Below are 16,371 nucleotides of genomic sequence, written 5' to 3' on the forward strand. Positions count from 1 at the left end.
TACTTGGCTCTGTTCTCATGACTGTTACTTTTTATTGCTGTATTATTTATAAAAGGAAATGTGAGATTCTTTTTGGCACTACTACCTAGAGTTTAGTAGTGTTCTGGTTTAGTAAGACATTCATACTTTTCTGGAAGCAAAATAGCATCTTTGTTCCCACCTTACATTGATGATTTGTTTTGTAAGTTTTTTACAACATTTTCTTTGAATTTTAGGAGCGGGTGATTGAGAACCTCCGGGACCAAAAGGAACGAGAAGACAGGGTGAGGCTTGAAGAGATGGAGCAGATGAGGAAGGAGAACCAGGAATTGAAAGAAAAACTTGCAGCCCTGCAACCCCCAAAACTGTCACAGAGCCAAGTCACTAACTCCAGCTTAATCCAGAATCAGAAGCCTGATGCAGAGGTTAGTGCAGAGTGAATGTAATAATCTCTTTTCTAACTATGTTGTTGTAGATTGTAAAAACTATACATGCATCTAAAAGAAATTAAATATATATTGTAAGACTGCTGATTTAACTCTTTAAAAAAACAAACAAAAAAAAAAAACCCTTTTTAACCCATTTTGCAGCCCTGGGCATCCTTCACAAGTGGATTACAGTAAAAGGTGTTACCCTGTTTGTGGTCCAAAGAAATTTATCAAAGAAGCTTGCCGTTTTCAGAGAGATGGGTTCAGTCTTAAAAAGTTAAGCAGAAGAAGTTGCTCAGAACAAATAACAGGCCTAAGATGATAGCAAAGTAAATCCCATTCAGTTATTATCAGGAGACATTTGCTGTGCAGTTGTATTACCCCTACCAAATCACATCCACCTTTTAGCCCATATCTGGGATAAAAATAAAAAGGAACTGAATTAAAGGTTAGTACTTCTCAAATAAAGGTTCCTTTTGCAGTAAGGCTACTAGTCAGTAGCAAGACTGGCATAGAACATAGAGAATGTTCCATAGTTAGTCATTACTGGCAGGCTCATGATTTCTGCTCGTGTTATCGTATGTTTCCTACTATGTTTCCAAACTAGATGCAGCTGCAAACAGACTAAGTGGAAGTGACGATCTATGCACAACTTTCAGCATGACAAGGCTTCTTCCAACACTTCCAGACTTATACCTGTTTTGATATGTGGGTTAACCCACAGATAATCTATAGGTTATTGGCATGTGGAAGATGAGAAGGACTGAACTGACAGCATCCATGCCATTGCTGTTGCTTGATTTATAAAAAAGAAAACCAAGCAATGTATTTACTGTTGTACTGTATATATACAGTGCAACACATAAACTTACTTTGCAGTAGGCGAAAACTTGGATAGATACCCTAATGTAATGATACTTCAGGTGATTAGAGCTTGTTTATGTACTCTACTTTATTATTTATTCTGTGTGGTCTACAAACAAACAACCATGCACCTCGTATTAACACTCTTCATTCACACATCATTGGTAGTTCTTTTAAAGAGAAGCATACAAGTGTAATGTTCTCTTAAGTATGAGGATAAGAACATGCAGCTGACTTATACAGATAACAATCCCTATTTCCTTGTTTTAAAGCTTTTAAAGCTTTATTTTGAAAGCATTGCTACTTTTTTTTATCTGGTCTTTCATTCCTTTTCCTAAGCTTACAAGCCTGGACAGAGTCTAGTCCTTGCAGAATTTACGAGATGTTTTTTTCCTCTTTTTTTTAATACCCATTAAAACAGTACACACATCTCATTCCTGCGAAATGATACCTTGCTTTATGTTGATTAGGCACCACATAAAAGTGACAGCCGCTCGGCAACTCTGTTGCAAATCGATTTACACTTTGACAGAAGTTTTGCCATAATCAGACTATTATGTATGCTTTGCAGCAATCAGACTTTTTATGTAAACTTGCAGAGATTTATAAAGGCAGATGGTGCCTGTGTATTTTTTTATGTTTTTGTGTGCAAGGGTTTTTTTCTTCTCTGCTTGTGCCTGCATGTCTGCACAAAACAGCTGTTTATGTGTGCCTGTGAAGGTATTTGTGTTGATCTATTGATGTTTGTTGATCTTGCTGGTTTGCAGTGGCCTAGGAGAGGCTCTGTTGCCTACCGATCAGTTGAGGTTGACAGACTGGCCTTTACCTCAGGATAAATGTTGGCCTTCATTTCCATAGTGATAGGCAATATACAGTCACTGCTAAATAGTTTATTCATAGCCATAATAAATACCACACATTGGGAATCTCCATGTAGCTGTGAACATTGGACACTAAATTCCACTTAAACAGGATGTTTAGAAATAGATTAAATACAGGGGAGAAAATTCCACTTCCTGTTTGACATCTGGTACATGGAATTGCCCCTTATCGAAAGATAAGAGATGAAACAACATTAGAAATCTGTGTTAATGTGACCCATTTACATCATTAAAACTTTTATAACCCAACTGTGTAGTTTTTATTGAAGAACAGAGTAGAATAAAATGATCTTTGTTAAAAGCATAAGCACTACCTCCTCACGTTTGTGCTGTTTTTTTTGTTTTTTTTTTGACATATTATATATTCCAAAGTTTTATTTCAGAGGACTGATAGGCTTAAGTAACATTTTTATTATTATTAATCCTTTAGTTAGTCAGGAAAGTAACCAGTGAGATTAACAATCTGCCTTTATGATAGACCTTGCAAAAAAATAATGTGTAAAAACAGGTACAAGACATTATGTATAAATGGCATCCACAAATACTATTTACAAAATGAAAGCTGTTTGTAAAATGTTATATATGACAGAACTAAAACACTAATAGTTTAAAGAAGTTATCTCTAAAGGGCTGGTTATACTCCTGCAGCAGTGTGTTGTAGTGAGCTTGTCGCAGGTATGACGCAGATATTTTTGATTTATGCTCAATTTTGAAGCATGTTCTGCGCTATGTTATTCCACGCTACAATGCAAGAGGGTATATGACGAACTAACTGTGGGTCTAGATACGGCCAAGGCGGTGAGGAAGTAGAAAAAAAGTATGGGGCAAGTTTGTGCGACTACGGATAGACATGAGGGCGAAGAGCAGGGATCAGGTGGAAAAAGGGTCCCAGCGTTCTCGCGCACCCCGTACCAAACAGGAAATACGCATAGTGTAGAGCGGATTTAGAGTTGATCAATCAGAGGCCTCCCGTCTGCGGTACTGTCTGCAGTCACCTACAATTTTGGAGAGGTGCACCAGAGTGTCTGCGGAAAGGATGGGGGCATATCTGCGTTCACTGCGACATATGCATACAACCTGGTTTCTGAGCATAAACCAGCCTTTTTTGATGTTGCATTATTTTTTAGGTGTGTTGCTGTGGATGAGTTAGTTAACATGGTCTGTGTATTTAATAAAATCAGACACCACACTAAGAGACAGCCAATTTTTTTCACAGAGGAACTGTGCCAAAACCTGAAACTTTGCCTGCAGTCAACTGACCTCAGATATGGGGAGCTGTATAAAAGGCAGAAAGAGGGATGTACTATGAGAATTCCCAGTTTCTTTTATCATTGCAAACCTATTCATGGAGGAGGAAGAAAAAAACGTTTTAGCATTGTTTCCATAGAGACAACTGTTAGGATAATTATCAATGACGGGGCACAAACAGAGTAATATTATTGATGCTGTTAAGTTCCAGGAGGTCTTTGACCAGTTATACACCAGGGGGAAAAAGAGAAGCCAATGGTCAAAAGAATGGCCCAGTACAGAAGAGCGACATCATTAGACCAAGATTCTGTGGTTTACACTAATCTGCAGGCCAGCAGTCATTCTTTCATTGATGAAGATGTTTTCATTCTGGATAGGGTGGAACGCTGGTTTGAGAGCAAATCAAAGTCCAATTCTCCCCTCTAACAACACTGTTATTGCAAGCATGACTCAACCATCTGGGAACAATAGGTGGTCAACAATGATTGGTTTTAACTCCTCTTTTGAAGATGGACAGCTATTTTCATATGCCCTTTTTGAACTTTTTTATCCACTTTGTGTTGAGATTCCCCACTATAATGACCTAGTCAGTACACAAACCATATCAGAAAGGAAGTCTATCTAAATTGAAGCCCCTAAGGGAACAATAAAAAATAATAATTTTTTAGGCTATCAAATTAAGATGGTTCAAACTATGGGTTGATTGATGAACTTAAGTATTTGAATAACTCATTAAATCAGACTTAAAAGCTTGTTGCTAAAGAAAGGGGGATTAATCTATGTGCCATGCATGATGCATACATGGACAAGTTGGTGAGTGATGGATAGATCGTTTTAGTTTCATTGATAAATAGATTGAGGGATAACCTGGAATTTTTTTTAACTAACAGCTGACATTTATGACAAATTGTTTATCTTGATAACAAACAGAAACTAAACATTGTTAACAAGTTAGTTTATAAAGTCATTGTAGGTGGCAGAAACATGTTTTAGTATGGAACCTTTTTGTAGAAGAGTGGCGTTTAAGTGGCTTTTTTGTGCTACAGTAAGGGTTTATGCTGCACTCTCTTATTATTAAATCTGAAAGCTAGATGTTTTACTAGATATGTTTGAGTATTTATGTCTCAGTTAAATAAGAAATACCAGATTACTGATGTTTCTTTCTTCTCCAAAGCTGTCAGTTTAATTTGCATGGAAAAAACCCAATATCTCTCCCATTAGAATAGTTGTCTAAATTAATAGATTTTAGGTAGTGTAGGATGTTCTCAAACATCTCATCCAAGTATATCCAAATAAACAAGAAAAAAATCCTTAAATGTTCCACTGCAAAGTCCAGAAAGTTGGTTTTATATTTGAACAATAGCTACTAATCCTGTTAACAGAAAATAAAATGAATACATTTCTTAATTCTTTCCTGAATTATGTTGTAGCATTACAAGAATGACTTATACAAGGACTTTTTTTTACCTTTGTTTATATTTGACTTATTATAGAGAAAACCAACTTGCTATATAAACACTCTGTAGAGAATTAATTTGTTTTGTTTGGTTACGTCTATTTAAATTCCTTATCAAATCTCTTCAAAAAGTTGGATAATAACTATTTAAGGCTAATGTAAAAATAATAACACTAACAATGAATATACCAGTCATAAGGGCAACAAATATGCAGAAGATTTATTTTTCAACATGTTTTTCAGGGCTAGTTGAGGAAATGTTTTCAATATAATGTCCTCTGAAGTTAGTGAAATGTGACTGTGTATACAAGTGTTTGTGCACATTAACTTGATTTTGTTTAAATTAGTGGCCTCTGCTGTCTCAACAAGTTAAAATATCTTCACAAACACAGTTGACAAGGAACGGTAGAGTCTTCGGGGAAAAGGAACAAGATGAGAGGAGAGTAATTTTAGGTTAGAAAGTACCTCTGGGATATTTTTCTCAGAGAAGAATCGATTTAGTGTGGTTGAGAAAAAAGGAGGTACCCAGACCAAAAAAATCAATAACACTATGATGTGCAGTGCTCTCATAAAATCACAGTCAAAACATTATAGGGAGTCAGTAATTTTGGAATGTTAATAACTAAACTCGCAGCTCTAGATGAAAAATTGCCCTGAGGATGCAAAGGATTGAAGTAAACCTTGTGAAAGAAGACACTGGTGGGGGTGTGTGTGGGTGTGTGTGGGTGTGTGCGTATTGGGGTGTGGTGGTGGTCACAATAGGTTCTGGTGCATTTTATTGAAGCAAAAAAAAATGAAACAAAAAATAAAATAAAATATGAAATAATAACAACACATAAAATATTAAAGGATAATAAAGGCTTGCTGGTTCTCATAAAACTATTTTTGTATTTATTTTTAATATAATTTTTTCTGTTGTCTTTAGGTCCAACCCAAAGTGGATGGGCTGCCACCAATGTGCCCTAAGGTATGTATTTCATTGTTTTTTATTTTGGTACTATTGACTATGTTGGTTTACCTATATCAGGGCAATCCAAACTGTTCAAACTAGTGTTGCGCCGATGCCATTTTTTGGCCCCGATACCGATATCCGATACCTGGCTGTGCAGTATCGGCCGATACCGATACCATAATAATGTAAAATAATTGCCATCATGGCTTTATCAAGCTGCTGCCTACCTTTGTGAAGCAGTAAAAAATCTAATACAAAGTGAATCCAGTAGAACTTTTTATTAAAAAGTTCTACTGGATTCTAACTTTTTATTAAAAGGTTCTACTGGATAATAAAAATAAAAAGTTTTTATTGCCTACTAGCAGTGGGTGACAATAGCTGAATAAACTTATGGCTCTCAAAATGGTATCGGTGCCCTATTTGTTGATACTCACCGATACCGATACCACCATTTTAGGGCAGTATCGGGGCCCCGTCCGATACTGGTATCGGTATCGGTGCAACACTAGTTCAAACCCATATTGGACCAAAGAAACACAAAAATCAACTCTGTCTGGAGTCACAAAAATGTAAAAGTCATATAAGCCTTTTATGGCAACATGGGCTCTAAGTCTATTAGCCCACTATAAAAAAGGACTACAGTACCTAGGCTTAAATATATAATAAGCATTCATAATTAAATGTTTATCCTGAGCAAATGTCACAACATGTGACTACCCTGCTGTACGATATTTGGTGCTTTAAGTTTAAATCCCATTGCAATAGTAATGTATTAGGTTTTATTGCATTGATGAAATTATAGAAACACGATAAAGAAATCAGATTTTTGGTGTTATTTTTATTTCGAGGATTTGGGGGGAAAAATGGATGAACATTCACATACCTGCATAAGAGCGCTACTTGTTTGAACTGTGAATGGTTTTCTATTCTTGCAACAAAACTGGTAGCAGTAGTAGAGTTAGGAGATGTAATCCATTTCTTAAATCTATCTTTGCACTCCTGTAATCTCTCCAGAAGTACTGCAATCCCTTTTCTTCTCTCACTCCCAACTTGGTGTTCGGCTGCATATTTAGGATGTCTTCCCTGGAAATGCCGTTCAAAATTACTCTTTTTATTATTTGACAACTTCTCATCACAAAGTAAACATGCAGGCAATTGTTCCACATTGGTAATGAAAGGAAATTATTTGCAAATTCTTCTTTGAATCTTCTGTTCTTGCTATATTCCTTTTTTTTCCCCTTTGGGATCCATGACCTTGGACACACCCGCCAATTTGTTTACAACAGCCACCTGCCTGACACCGCACTGCTCTGAAAAGTGTGTTTCAGAATATGACGAAAATCTTTGTTAACAAAAATGTTAAAATATATGGTATAAATGAATTTTTTTCTACAAGTTTTTATAGCATTGGGAACACAATGAAGTTTTGATTGACCTGCACGCTATATTAAAAACAAACTAAACAAAACAAAACATAAAAATCTTTTCCCATTTTCATACATTTTTTAAAAATCCACTCTGGAGCCATTGGTTGCCGACCCCTGACCGATATGCACTTGCATTTCACATGCATTTTAACCATGTCATCCTATATCATTTGAAATTAGAACACTTTGTACAAGATTTTTTAACAGGTAGAATTATTCTCAAAATTAGTCTATAAGTGTATCATCCTGGAACTTTTTTACAGGATTATACATATATTCTGGCTAACTGAAGGAGAATACTAATGGACTAAATGAAAGGGAAGGTACATTTAGTCAAATGACAGTTTTCATCAAAGTTTATCTCCTCGTAAGGTATGGCAAAAGTATTTAAACTCTGAAAGTTTTTTACATTTAGATATAGATTTACAGATACAGTCCCTCTCTCTGCAATTGGAGCTTTTATAGGAAGGCCTTTGAGGCTTTATAGACAACATTAGTGAACAAAAACCACCATGCAGATCAGGGAATACAACAGAAAGGTCAGGGGTGTTTAACTTAAAGCATGGTCGAGTTGCATAACCAATATCTTGATCTTATGTCTCACAGAGGACTCCTGTAAACTAGAGGTAACCAGAGTAGTAAACGCAAACATCCAAGAGGCTTATGGGGACTCTAGAGAAGCTGTAGAGAAATACAGGCCTGGGTGATTAATCTGTGGACCCTTCACCCTAAAACTGAAATCTTAAATTCAGACCTTTGAGGAATATTCGTAGAAGAAACATATTATTGAAATAAAAGCTGTTAATCCTATATGGTTGACAACAAGCTATCCAAAGGGTTTTCTCAATACAAAGCTAGTGAGAAAGAAGGTCCAGCTTTAGTTATCATTTTTTTAAATCATTTTTGAAGTTTCCATGTCCTTGATGGCTGAAGATTTTTGAATCTTTGACAGTTTTTTTCTGATGAAACACTTTGTGCTTCTTACTGAAATTGCAAAAGCATTTAGTGGTACAGAGTATTGAGTCAAGAGGTTGAATATAAATGCATGCCGCTCATTTTAATTAAAAAAGACAATTTAGTTTTTTCTTTCCATTTCTTAATCATGGGCCACTTTGTATTGATATGTCACTTAAACAAACACACATTTCCTAATATGAATGCAAAGAGATTTTACAGTTGTATTACGTATATTGTGGGAATACTTTTGTTAGGTGCTACGTTAGGTGTTTGATTTTCTGTTAAAAACGCTTGTGTCAAATACATTCTCTTTTAATTGTCCTGTTCTCGTCAATGTATACAGAAATATAAAAAGACATGTACTGCCTAGAACAGTATTTTAAGCTTAATACTACTTGTTTAGTTAAATTCGTTTGACAAAATTTCTCTGTCTTTTTACGTGTTCACAACAATTACACAACACCTACATAAAAAAGAACCAAAATCCAGAGGAAACTGTCAGAATCTGTCCAGACATCGCAGATCGTCTGAGACTTCTCGAGCAGGAAGTGGCCCGCTACAGAGAAGAGTCTGGGAACTCCCAGGCTGAGGTGGAGAGGCTAAAGGGAGCACTAAAGGAAGCTGAAGTGGACAAATCTTTCAAGGAGAAGAAAATTACTGATCTTGAGAGGTGAGGTTCAAAAAGTCAGTGACTTTCCTGACTACCCCAGTGCATGTACCATTTGGGTGTCTTCAAAGAGATGTCCTCTTCTTGCTGACCGGATCTTATAAGATCTCAAATCATTACAAAGTGCTTTATTTATATAAGACTTAACCATCAGATATAAACTGTTCAGGTTGTATATTCTTTCCACTTGAAACCACTTCCACCAACTCATCTTTCTTCCCTTACGTAATTCTTGTCTCTGAATACATACTTTGACCTGGTTTTTTATCAGATTAATGATTAGATTTTTCTTATCTTATTGCTTGTTTCCGTAATACATCTGCAGACCTGGGTAAGTAGATACTCAATGTGTCTGTTAAACACATTTTCATACACTGCATGTTCATGTGTGCTCTTGGGCTCCTGCCATTCCTATTTATTTTATTAATTAAAGGAGCAATAAGCAAAGATTAACTTCTTTAGATTGAAAGAACAAAAAATATTGATCTGAAAAGCCAGATGTATATTTTTTAGATGGAATACGGTATAAAGTCAAACACCACCTTTTTGTGTTGTTCTCTAGTCTCATGTTTGTAAGCTGGGCCAGCTGGGCATGCATGCAAGTCTATGTGAGTAGTTGCCACTCCTGGTTAGCTCCTCCATGCCCAGAGACAGCAGCGCAGTGGCATAATGACTGAGAGCAAATCCAGTAGATCAAAAAATTTACCCAAAGACGATCAATGGCCAAAATAAAATTTTGTTGCTAACAGTATTATATAGTTATGAGATTCTAATTTCTTCACTAGACATGTCCCTCCAAAAGGCGATGCTGTTTTGCTGATATTAACCTTGCATAACGACGGTTGGGGGTGCATTTGGAGCTGAAGTGGAGATAGAAAAAATTGTCACTTGTCACACATCTTGTTTTGGTCTACAGTCAGTGCTCAACATCCCCACCTGGTGATACAATTTCACTTATTGCTCCTTTAAGTACGTAGGTTAGTTGGGCCTCATTTCAGGGACATTAGTGGCACTGTTAGAATCTTTATGTTTTAGGGTTTTACTCTACATTGTGTTGACTTTTGCAAAGATTCTTCACATTTTACTGCTATCTCATGGCTTCTCATATGTGTATTTTTCCCATAATCATATAACATTTGTTTGTTTTTACACCAGTATCAGTGAATTTAAAAGATAAAGAGTTCTGCTTCTGGCTTTGCATTGCTGTTTGTTCACTGTGTGTATTTGTTTCTAGGTGTGTGTGTGTGTGTTTGGGTTTTTTTGAGTTTACCACGCGGCAGACCGCCAGCGGCATGCCAGTGGGAGGTGGTGTGTCTAACCCAGACACTGGCTGTTTATACTGCTCTGTTTATTACTGGCAGAGTGCTACTCAATTATCATTTGATTTATGGATTGGCATGGAGTGTATATGTACCTGAATAAGTAGTTATTTATTGTGCGTGCACTTTGTGCACACTTTTAATTCAACTGTGTCTACATGGAAGTTACTTAAAAAGTCTTAGAAAAATCTTTATACCTTTTGAACCATATTATAGAAAAATGTAATTGATCCACCAGATTTTGAGTAATACACTAACAAAATGTGATGCAAAACAGTGAGACAGAAAATGCATTGTTTAAAGTTTTTATTTACAAACACAACTGGGAAAATTGTGACATGCAGTTTTATTCGGTCCCCCTGATTCACTATTTTTTAGTTCCAACTTTCATTGTAAAAACAATTGAAAGATTTGTGACTTTGGTGTATGGCTTTGTAGGTTTTAATGGACAACCTTTTACCTAGCTTTAGTTTCAGGACAGTTGTGACGCATACAGATTGGATGCAGAGAATCCATAAACATTTTTTTTTTCTTTTTCAAACATTAAATAATTAAGTTTGGACATTTAATAATCCATTCAAACACATGTATAGTATTTTATTTATATAATTTCATTGTAAGCCAAGCAGCAGATTTAATGTCCAGCTGCGACATTTAACCTACTGCCTGACATTAAATGTCAGTATAGACTGCACATCCTGGATCCACCACGGTTTTCTTCCTCATTTATTATCCATTCTGCACACTTTCTGCTTTGGAATAGTGTTTGAAGGTATGCGGATCAAATATTATAAGAATACAGTAGCTTCTGCACAGCCACTGCATGGATCCTCTGCTGTGTTTCCATGTTTGTGCATTCATTATGCCTCTTGAACGGTTGCATGCAGCTGTTGTGAGCTATCCAGCAGTCCTTGAGATAGTTTGAAGGGTTTCCTTTTCCACTCAGCTCATCTATCTTTTCAGGGGTGCTGTCTCATTAGTGTCAGCTAGGCTCTCCTATCAGCTCAACCCTTCCCCTCTGCTCTACACACACAGATCAAAGGTCAGAGGCAATCCAACCACAGGTTATCAAAGAAGGATCCTTATAATCATACACTGCAGCTGCACACCTAAAATAAAATATGTTTCCAAAGTAACAATAACAGACACTAGTTCTTTTGGCTGCAGTACGACTTTTTCCATTTTTGTTTAGATAAATACATTAAATATTTGCACGCGAGTAGCTGTGCACATGTGTTGTGTGACAGCATGGATGGAGTGTGTGTCTGTGCTGAATGGACATCAGTGTCAGAGCATATGATATGTAGTGAGTCTGAGCAAAGGATGAATGTGTTTTTAATCACATTGTTTCTGTTGGATCTACGTTGGCTGACCTATTAACGGTCATTAAATAGAGGGGAAGATAATAGATGAGACACATTATCATTCATTTTGAAACAAAGCAAAGAGAGGCATAACGAGCAGGTCATTGTAATAAATAAACTTTAGCAAGGCTATTGTACAGCTAAAGCTAATATATATGTGATTTAAAGGAGGGTACTTTCTCTCTCTCTCTCTCTCTCTCTCTCTCTCTCTATGTCTATCAATTTTGCAGCATGACATCTTAAAACGCCATGTTTTATTTTATTCATTTATGTTTAATCCCCCCCAAAAAATATATCTAAGGGAATATATATCACAATTTTAGATATTAAGCCATCTGCAATTTTGAATAATTTTCAATAAATAACAAAATGTAAAAAAGAAAAACAGTTCAGCTTCCTACACCTTTTAACTTCTCAGCAGTAAGGGCCCAATCCGAAACTGGCCCCTTAACACTCCTCCACACACTTACCCTCCCTTTGCATTTTCCTGTGGAGCCTCTGTCATGTTAAGGGCCGCCCCAAACCATGTAGGGGGTAGATCCGTTCAGCCCTTAAAAAGCAAGTCTGCATCAGTGCAGAGTATCTGGAATCTTGACAGCAAACAAAAGCTTCTTAATGGTTGAGGAAACACTTGTATTAAAATGTAATTTCTACTGGTTTATTGTACTTCGTCACAGTGACAAAAAAAATCACAAGTTAGGAGGCAGGAAAAAGAAGTCAAGGGAAGATTCTCTGAAATACTTTTATTAAGCTTTATAAATTTAGTTTCAAGAAAACAGCCCAGCAAGGCAACAGCCATGGACATTGGGTGGCTCTCTGTTGCCAAAGCAATGGCTGATTTCCTTTTCTGTTGGATACCTTTCTCATTTGTACTCTGGAGAAGGAGGATGCTGCCTCATTGACCGAAGATGCTTAAAGATTTGACTGACAGTGGGCAGTTTTCCCCATGAGACTCAAATGAGAGATGAAAAAGCAATGATTGTATATATATTTACTTATATATATATCTATAAATGTATATATAGACACTATGGCGTAGCGACACAACAATAGGCCCGTAAGCAACGTTACCTGGTAGGGCCCCATATAATGTGCAACACCCCATTCTTCTTTAATTTTTCTTTTCTGGAATGCGCTTAAATACCTCTTTTTGGTATCCATCGTTCCTAACACATTGTACGTAACGGTTATACTTTTAATCTACACTCTGGATTACCCATTTTATATTATATGAGTGTATTTTTTACCAACCGTCTAATGAACTGATACATAGTTATTAACATAGTAATTAAAAGTACCACTGTGTGCTTTGCTATTGGGGTCGTGTTTAAATGGCTCACCATTATGTTGAAATCTGGTCTGTGTTGGGGTATGAATAAGGTCAGGTCAACCTGTTTAATATCAGATGGGTTTAATACCACTTTTTTGCACCATTACATCTGCAAAGAGACGTCCTAATCCACAGTTGCGTAGGGGCTCCTACCAGGTGTCATTGATGGGGCCCCTAAGAGGTCGGGGGCCCCTTGGCAACTGCAGTCTCTGCTTACCGATAGTTACGCCATTGTATAGAAAAATATATATATATATATATATATATATTTATATATATACTCAACAAAAGTATAACCACAACACATTTGGCTTTGCTTACATTTTTTATTGTTCACTCAATGATCTAAAACCTTTACCGCATACACAATACACACCATTTCCCTCAAATGTTGCTCATAAACGAGTCTAAATCTGTAACAGTTTAATTAGGCTCTAATTTGTAGGTACCGATCTGTCATTAACATATTTTAATTTGACAAACCAGATCTTCTTAACTTTTCCTGTTTGGGGCCATTGCAATTGCGGGTCTTGATCCGAAGTGGAGCAAAAAATAGCTCGCTCCGTATTGGAATCTGGGGGTGAGACAATTTCTGACAGTTTATGCGGAAATTCTTTGATTATGTAAACCAATTGTCTCAGCAGCTGTCTGAGTGGCTCAGACAATCTTGGAGGTCAACATCATGGATGGTGGTCCTGGGCTGGTGTGGTTACAAGTGGCCTGTGGTCGTGAGGCTGGTTGGATGTACTGCCAAATTCCTTGAAACGCCTTTGGAGACGGGTTAGGGTAGAGAAATTAACATTCAGCACATGAGCAACAGCTCTTGTTCACATTCAGTGTGTCACCATACCAATTTTACACTCCCTCAAATCTTGCAACATCTGTGGTTTTGTGCTATGTGATAAAAATGCACCTTTCAGAGTGGTATTTTGGGAAATCTAAGGCACACCTGTGCACAAATCATGGTGTCTAATCAGCATCTTGATATGGCACAGGTGGGATGGATTATCTCAGCAAAGGAGAATTGCTGTCTATCACAGATTTATACTGGTTTGTGCAGCTGTGTCATACAAATAAATAATGAAAAGAATCATACATTGTGATTTCTGGATTTTTAAATATTTTTTTTAAATTATGTCTCTCACAGTTGACATGCACCTACGATGACAATTTCAGACTCCTGGATGATTTCTAAGTGGGAGAACTTGCAAAATAGCAGGGTGTTCAAATACTTATTTTCCTCACTGTATATGCACATATACTTATTTTTTTATGGGTGAATATTGAGGCTCAAGGTTTTCACCTAAAGCCATCATGGTTCTACACATATAAATAAAATAAATCCAACTATGTGTTGGTTGAGCTAAACTTTTTAAATAAATGAACTTTTACCTATCAGAGAAACTTACATAAAAGGCTATCTTGTATGATGCCGATTTAAAGAAAAGGAAGGTTGGCGTGTAGACGATGCTTGTGGAAATATTAGTTTGACTGTGCCAATAGTTAGACAGGGTATGGTCTGTATTTTGGGGGAAATTTCAGACGGTTTCACATGAGGAAGAAACAAGTAGTTGGTGGGTAACACATTCATACAAACAAGTATTTTCATGCGCACTAACAAACAAGTATAACTTTTGGCCTCTTTCCTGAGATTATAATCAAACACCAGGTGCAGTAATGCCTGACTGAATGCCAAAACACACACAAACAGTTTCAATTTCCATAATTTCTCTGAAACAACATTTGTAAACAATGTTTCTGTTGCAGGTGTTGGTGTAGAAAAAAAAAGCAATTTTGGGTTTATAATTTCCTTTTAGATTTCCTGTTTTACTGGAGAATTAAAACAAGTGGCACCTGCAACAAAGATGACTGCTGAATTTATATCATCACTTTATTTGATTCCTATTGTTGTTTACTCCAAGATCACCTGTGATGCAACTATTTAGTTGTCAAAAGTAGGTGAGCTTTTGTCCTCAGGCTAAAGTAGATTGTACAAATATCTTTTTTATAAACCACAATTAACCCCTTACAGTAAGTATCTGGATGCAATTTATTTTACATTTGAACATTCGTCTTATACAGGATTATTGATCTTTGGAAATCAGTGTTTTTCTTTAGAATCTTTTGTAACAGATAAACAAGGCACCTTCAAGCACCTGGAAATTGTACCCAAGAATGACCCAAAATCTTGGAGATTAACAGTTATCTTCTAGATATTTTATATAATTCTCTTGAAGTTTCTTTTGTTTCACCGAAGACGGTGTGTTTGAGGTTATGCTTGAAAAACAACAAAAAAAAAAAAACTCAACAACTCAATCTGAGGTTGAGGAAATGGTTCCCTGCTACTCTCTTGCTCTACATTTTATCCACAATTGCAAATGAAAAATGCATATTTCTGCAACGAGCTAGTCTGAATCTTCCCTCATCCTCCTCAGACAGTAAGCTTAACACTAAGTGCCCTCATATGCCTGCACCTAGGTCAAAACACTTAAATTTGTATTGCACTGATACCTTTATAGGGGTATATCAGCTATCAAACAGGACCAGCTTGTAAGTTTGTACACCTGTGCCAGTGGAGTTTATGTTTGTGATAAACGATATGCCCTTATTTCAACTTTGCTCTTCATGGACATGCCTCTGAGCTTATACAACCAAACACAGAGATCTTAATCAATCAAAAAAATCTCTCTGGATGAGTATGTCTTTACAAGGAAATTAAATATATGTGCATGTAATCATTTAAAACAACTACTTATGTATTGGATTAAAGCCATTGTCATTTACCTAAAAATAGATATATGTTATTACATACATACATATATTATATACATATACATATTACGAAATATGTTATTTTCTTATGTGCAGCATCAACAGATATATTGAGGTCCCTCCATGTTATAATTTCTTACGACAAAAATTCCCCTTAAATATTTTAATAAAGCACTTTTATGAGTGGCAAGGTTGAGTGTGGCAAATGAATACATCAACTTGTTTGCAATACTTCATACTTATTGCCCACCAACATCAATCATACCGACTGACGCATCAGTAAATACTCACCTCATTCCTAGAGGTGTGACAGCAAATATTTGCCCACATGTGGGGGCTTCTTGTAGTTCTTGCCAAGAGTAAACACACCGGTGTGGATGTAGAATAATAATGTGGTACACCTTAACAGCTGCTTGGTCACAGCTTATTAACAAGGTTTGAGAGTTCTCTTAAGCACTAATATGTCACTGTCAGCCTTCTTGCATACATACATACATACCTACATGCATATATAAATCTGTATGTGTATCTTTTTTCTTATGGTACTGCTATATTTTTTGGGGTATGTGTGTTTGTGTATGCACATGCTTGCAACACTGCTTTTTTGTTTTGTTTTATGTTGGTGTTGTTGAAAGATTTATATTGCAGTGTTACACCTCTATGAGTCGAGTCTTGTCTTGCCCATGTTTGCCAAGTCACAATGAATCAAAACACACAGTCTTTGTCC

General features: G+C 36.4%; 1 protein-coding gene across 1 annotated transcript in view; it reads left to right on the forward strand.

Annotated features, from left to right (window-relative positions):
* The window catches only part of LOC107087027 (ERC protein 2-like), a 206,592-nt gene that overhangs the window by 70,804 nt on the left and 119,417 nt on the right, over nt 1–16,371 (forward strand). The window contains exons 10-13 of the mRNA XM_015378362.1: nt 216–404; nt 5,782–5,823; nt 8,669–8,862; nt 9,185–9,190. Coding sequence (XP_015233848.1) covers nt 216–404; nt 5,782–5,823; nt 8,669–8,862; nt 9,185–9,190 — 431 coding nt within the window. The remainder of the gene's footprint in view (nt 1–215; nt 405–5,781; nt 5,824–8,668; nt 8,863–9,184; nt 9,191–16,371) is intronic.

The sequence above is a fragment of the Cyprinodon variegatus genome, unplaced genomic scaffold (assembly GCF_000732505.1).
Source record: "Cyprinodon variegatus isolate N-32 unplaced genomic scaffold, C_variegatus-1.0 Scaffold171, whole genome shotgun sequence".
NCBI classification, from domain to species: domain Eukaryota; kingdom Metazoa; phylum Chordata; class Actinopteri; order Cyprinodontiformes; family Cyprinodontidae; genus Cyprinodon; species Cyprinodon variegatus.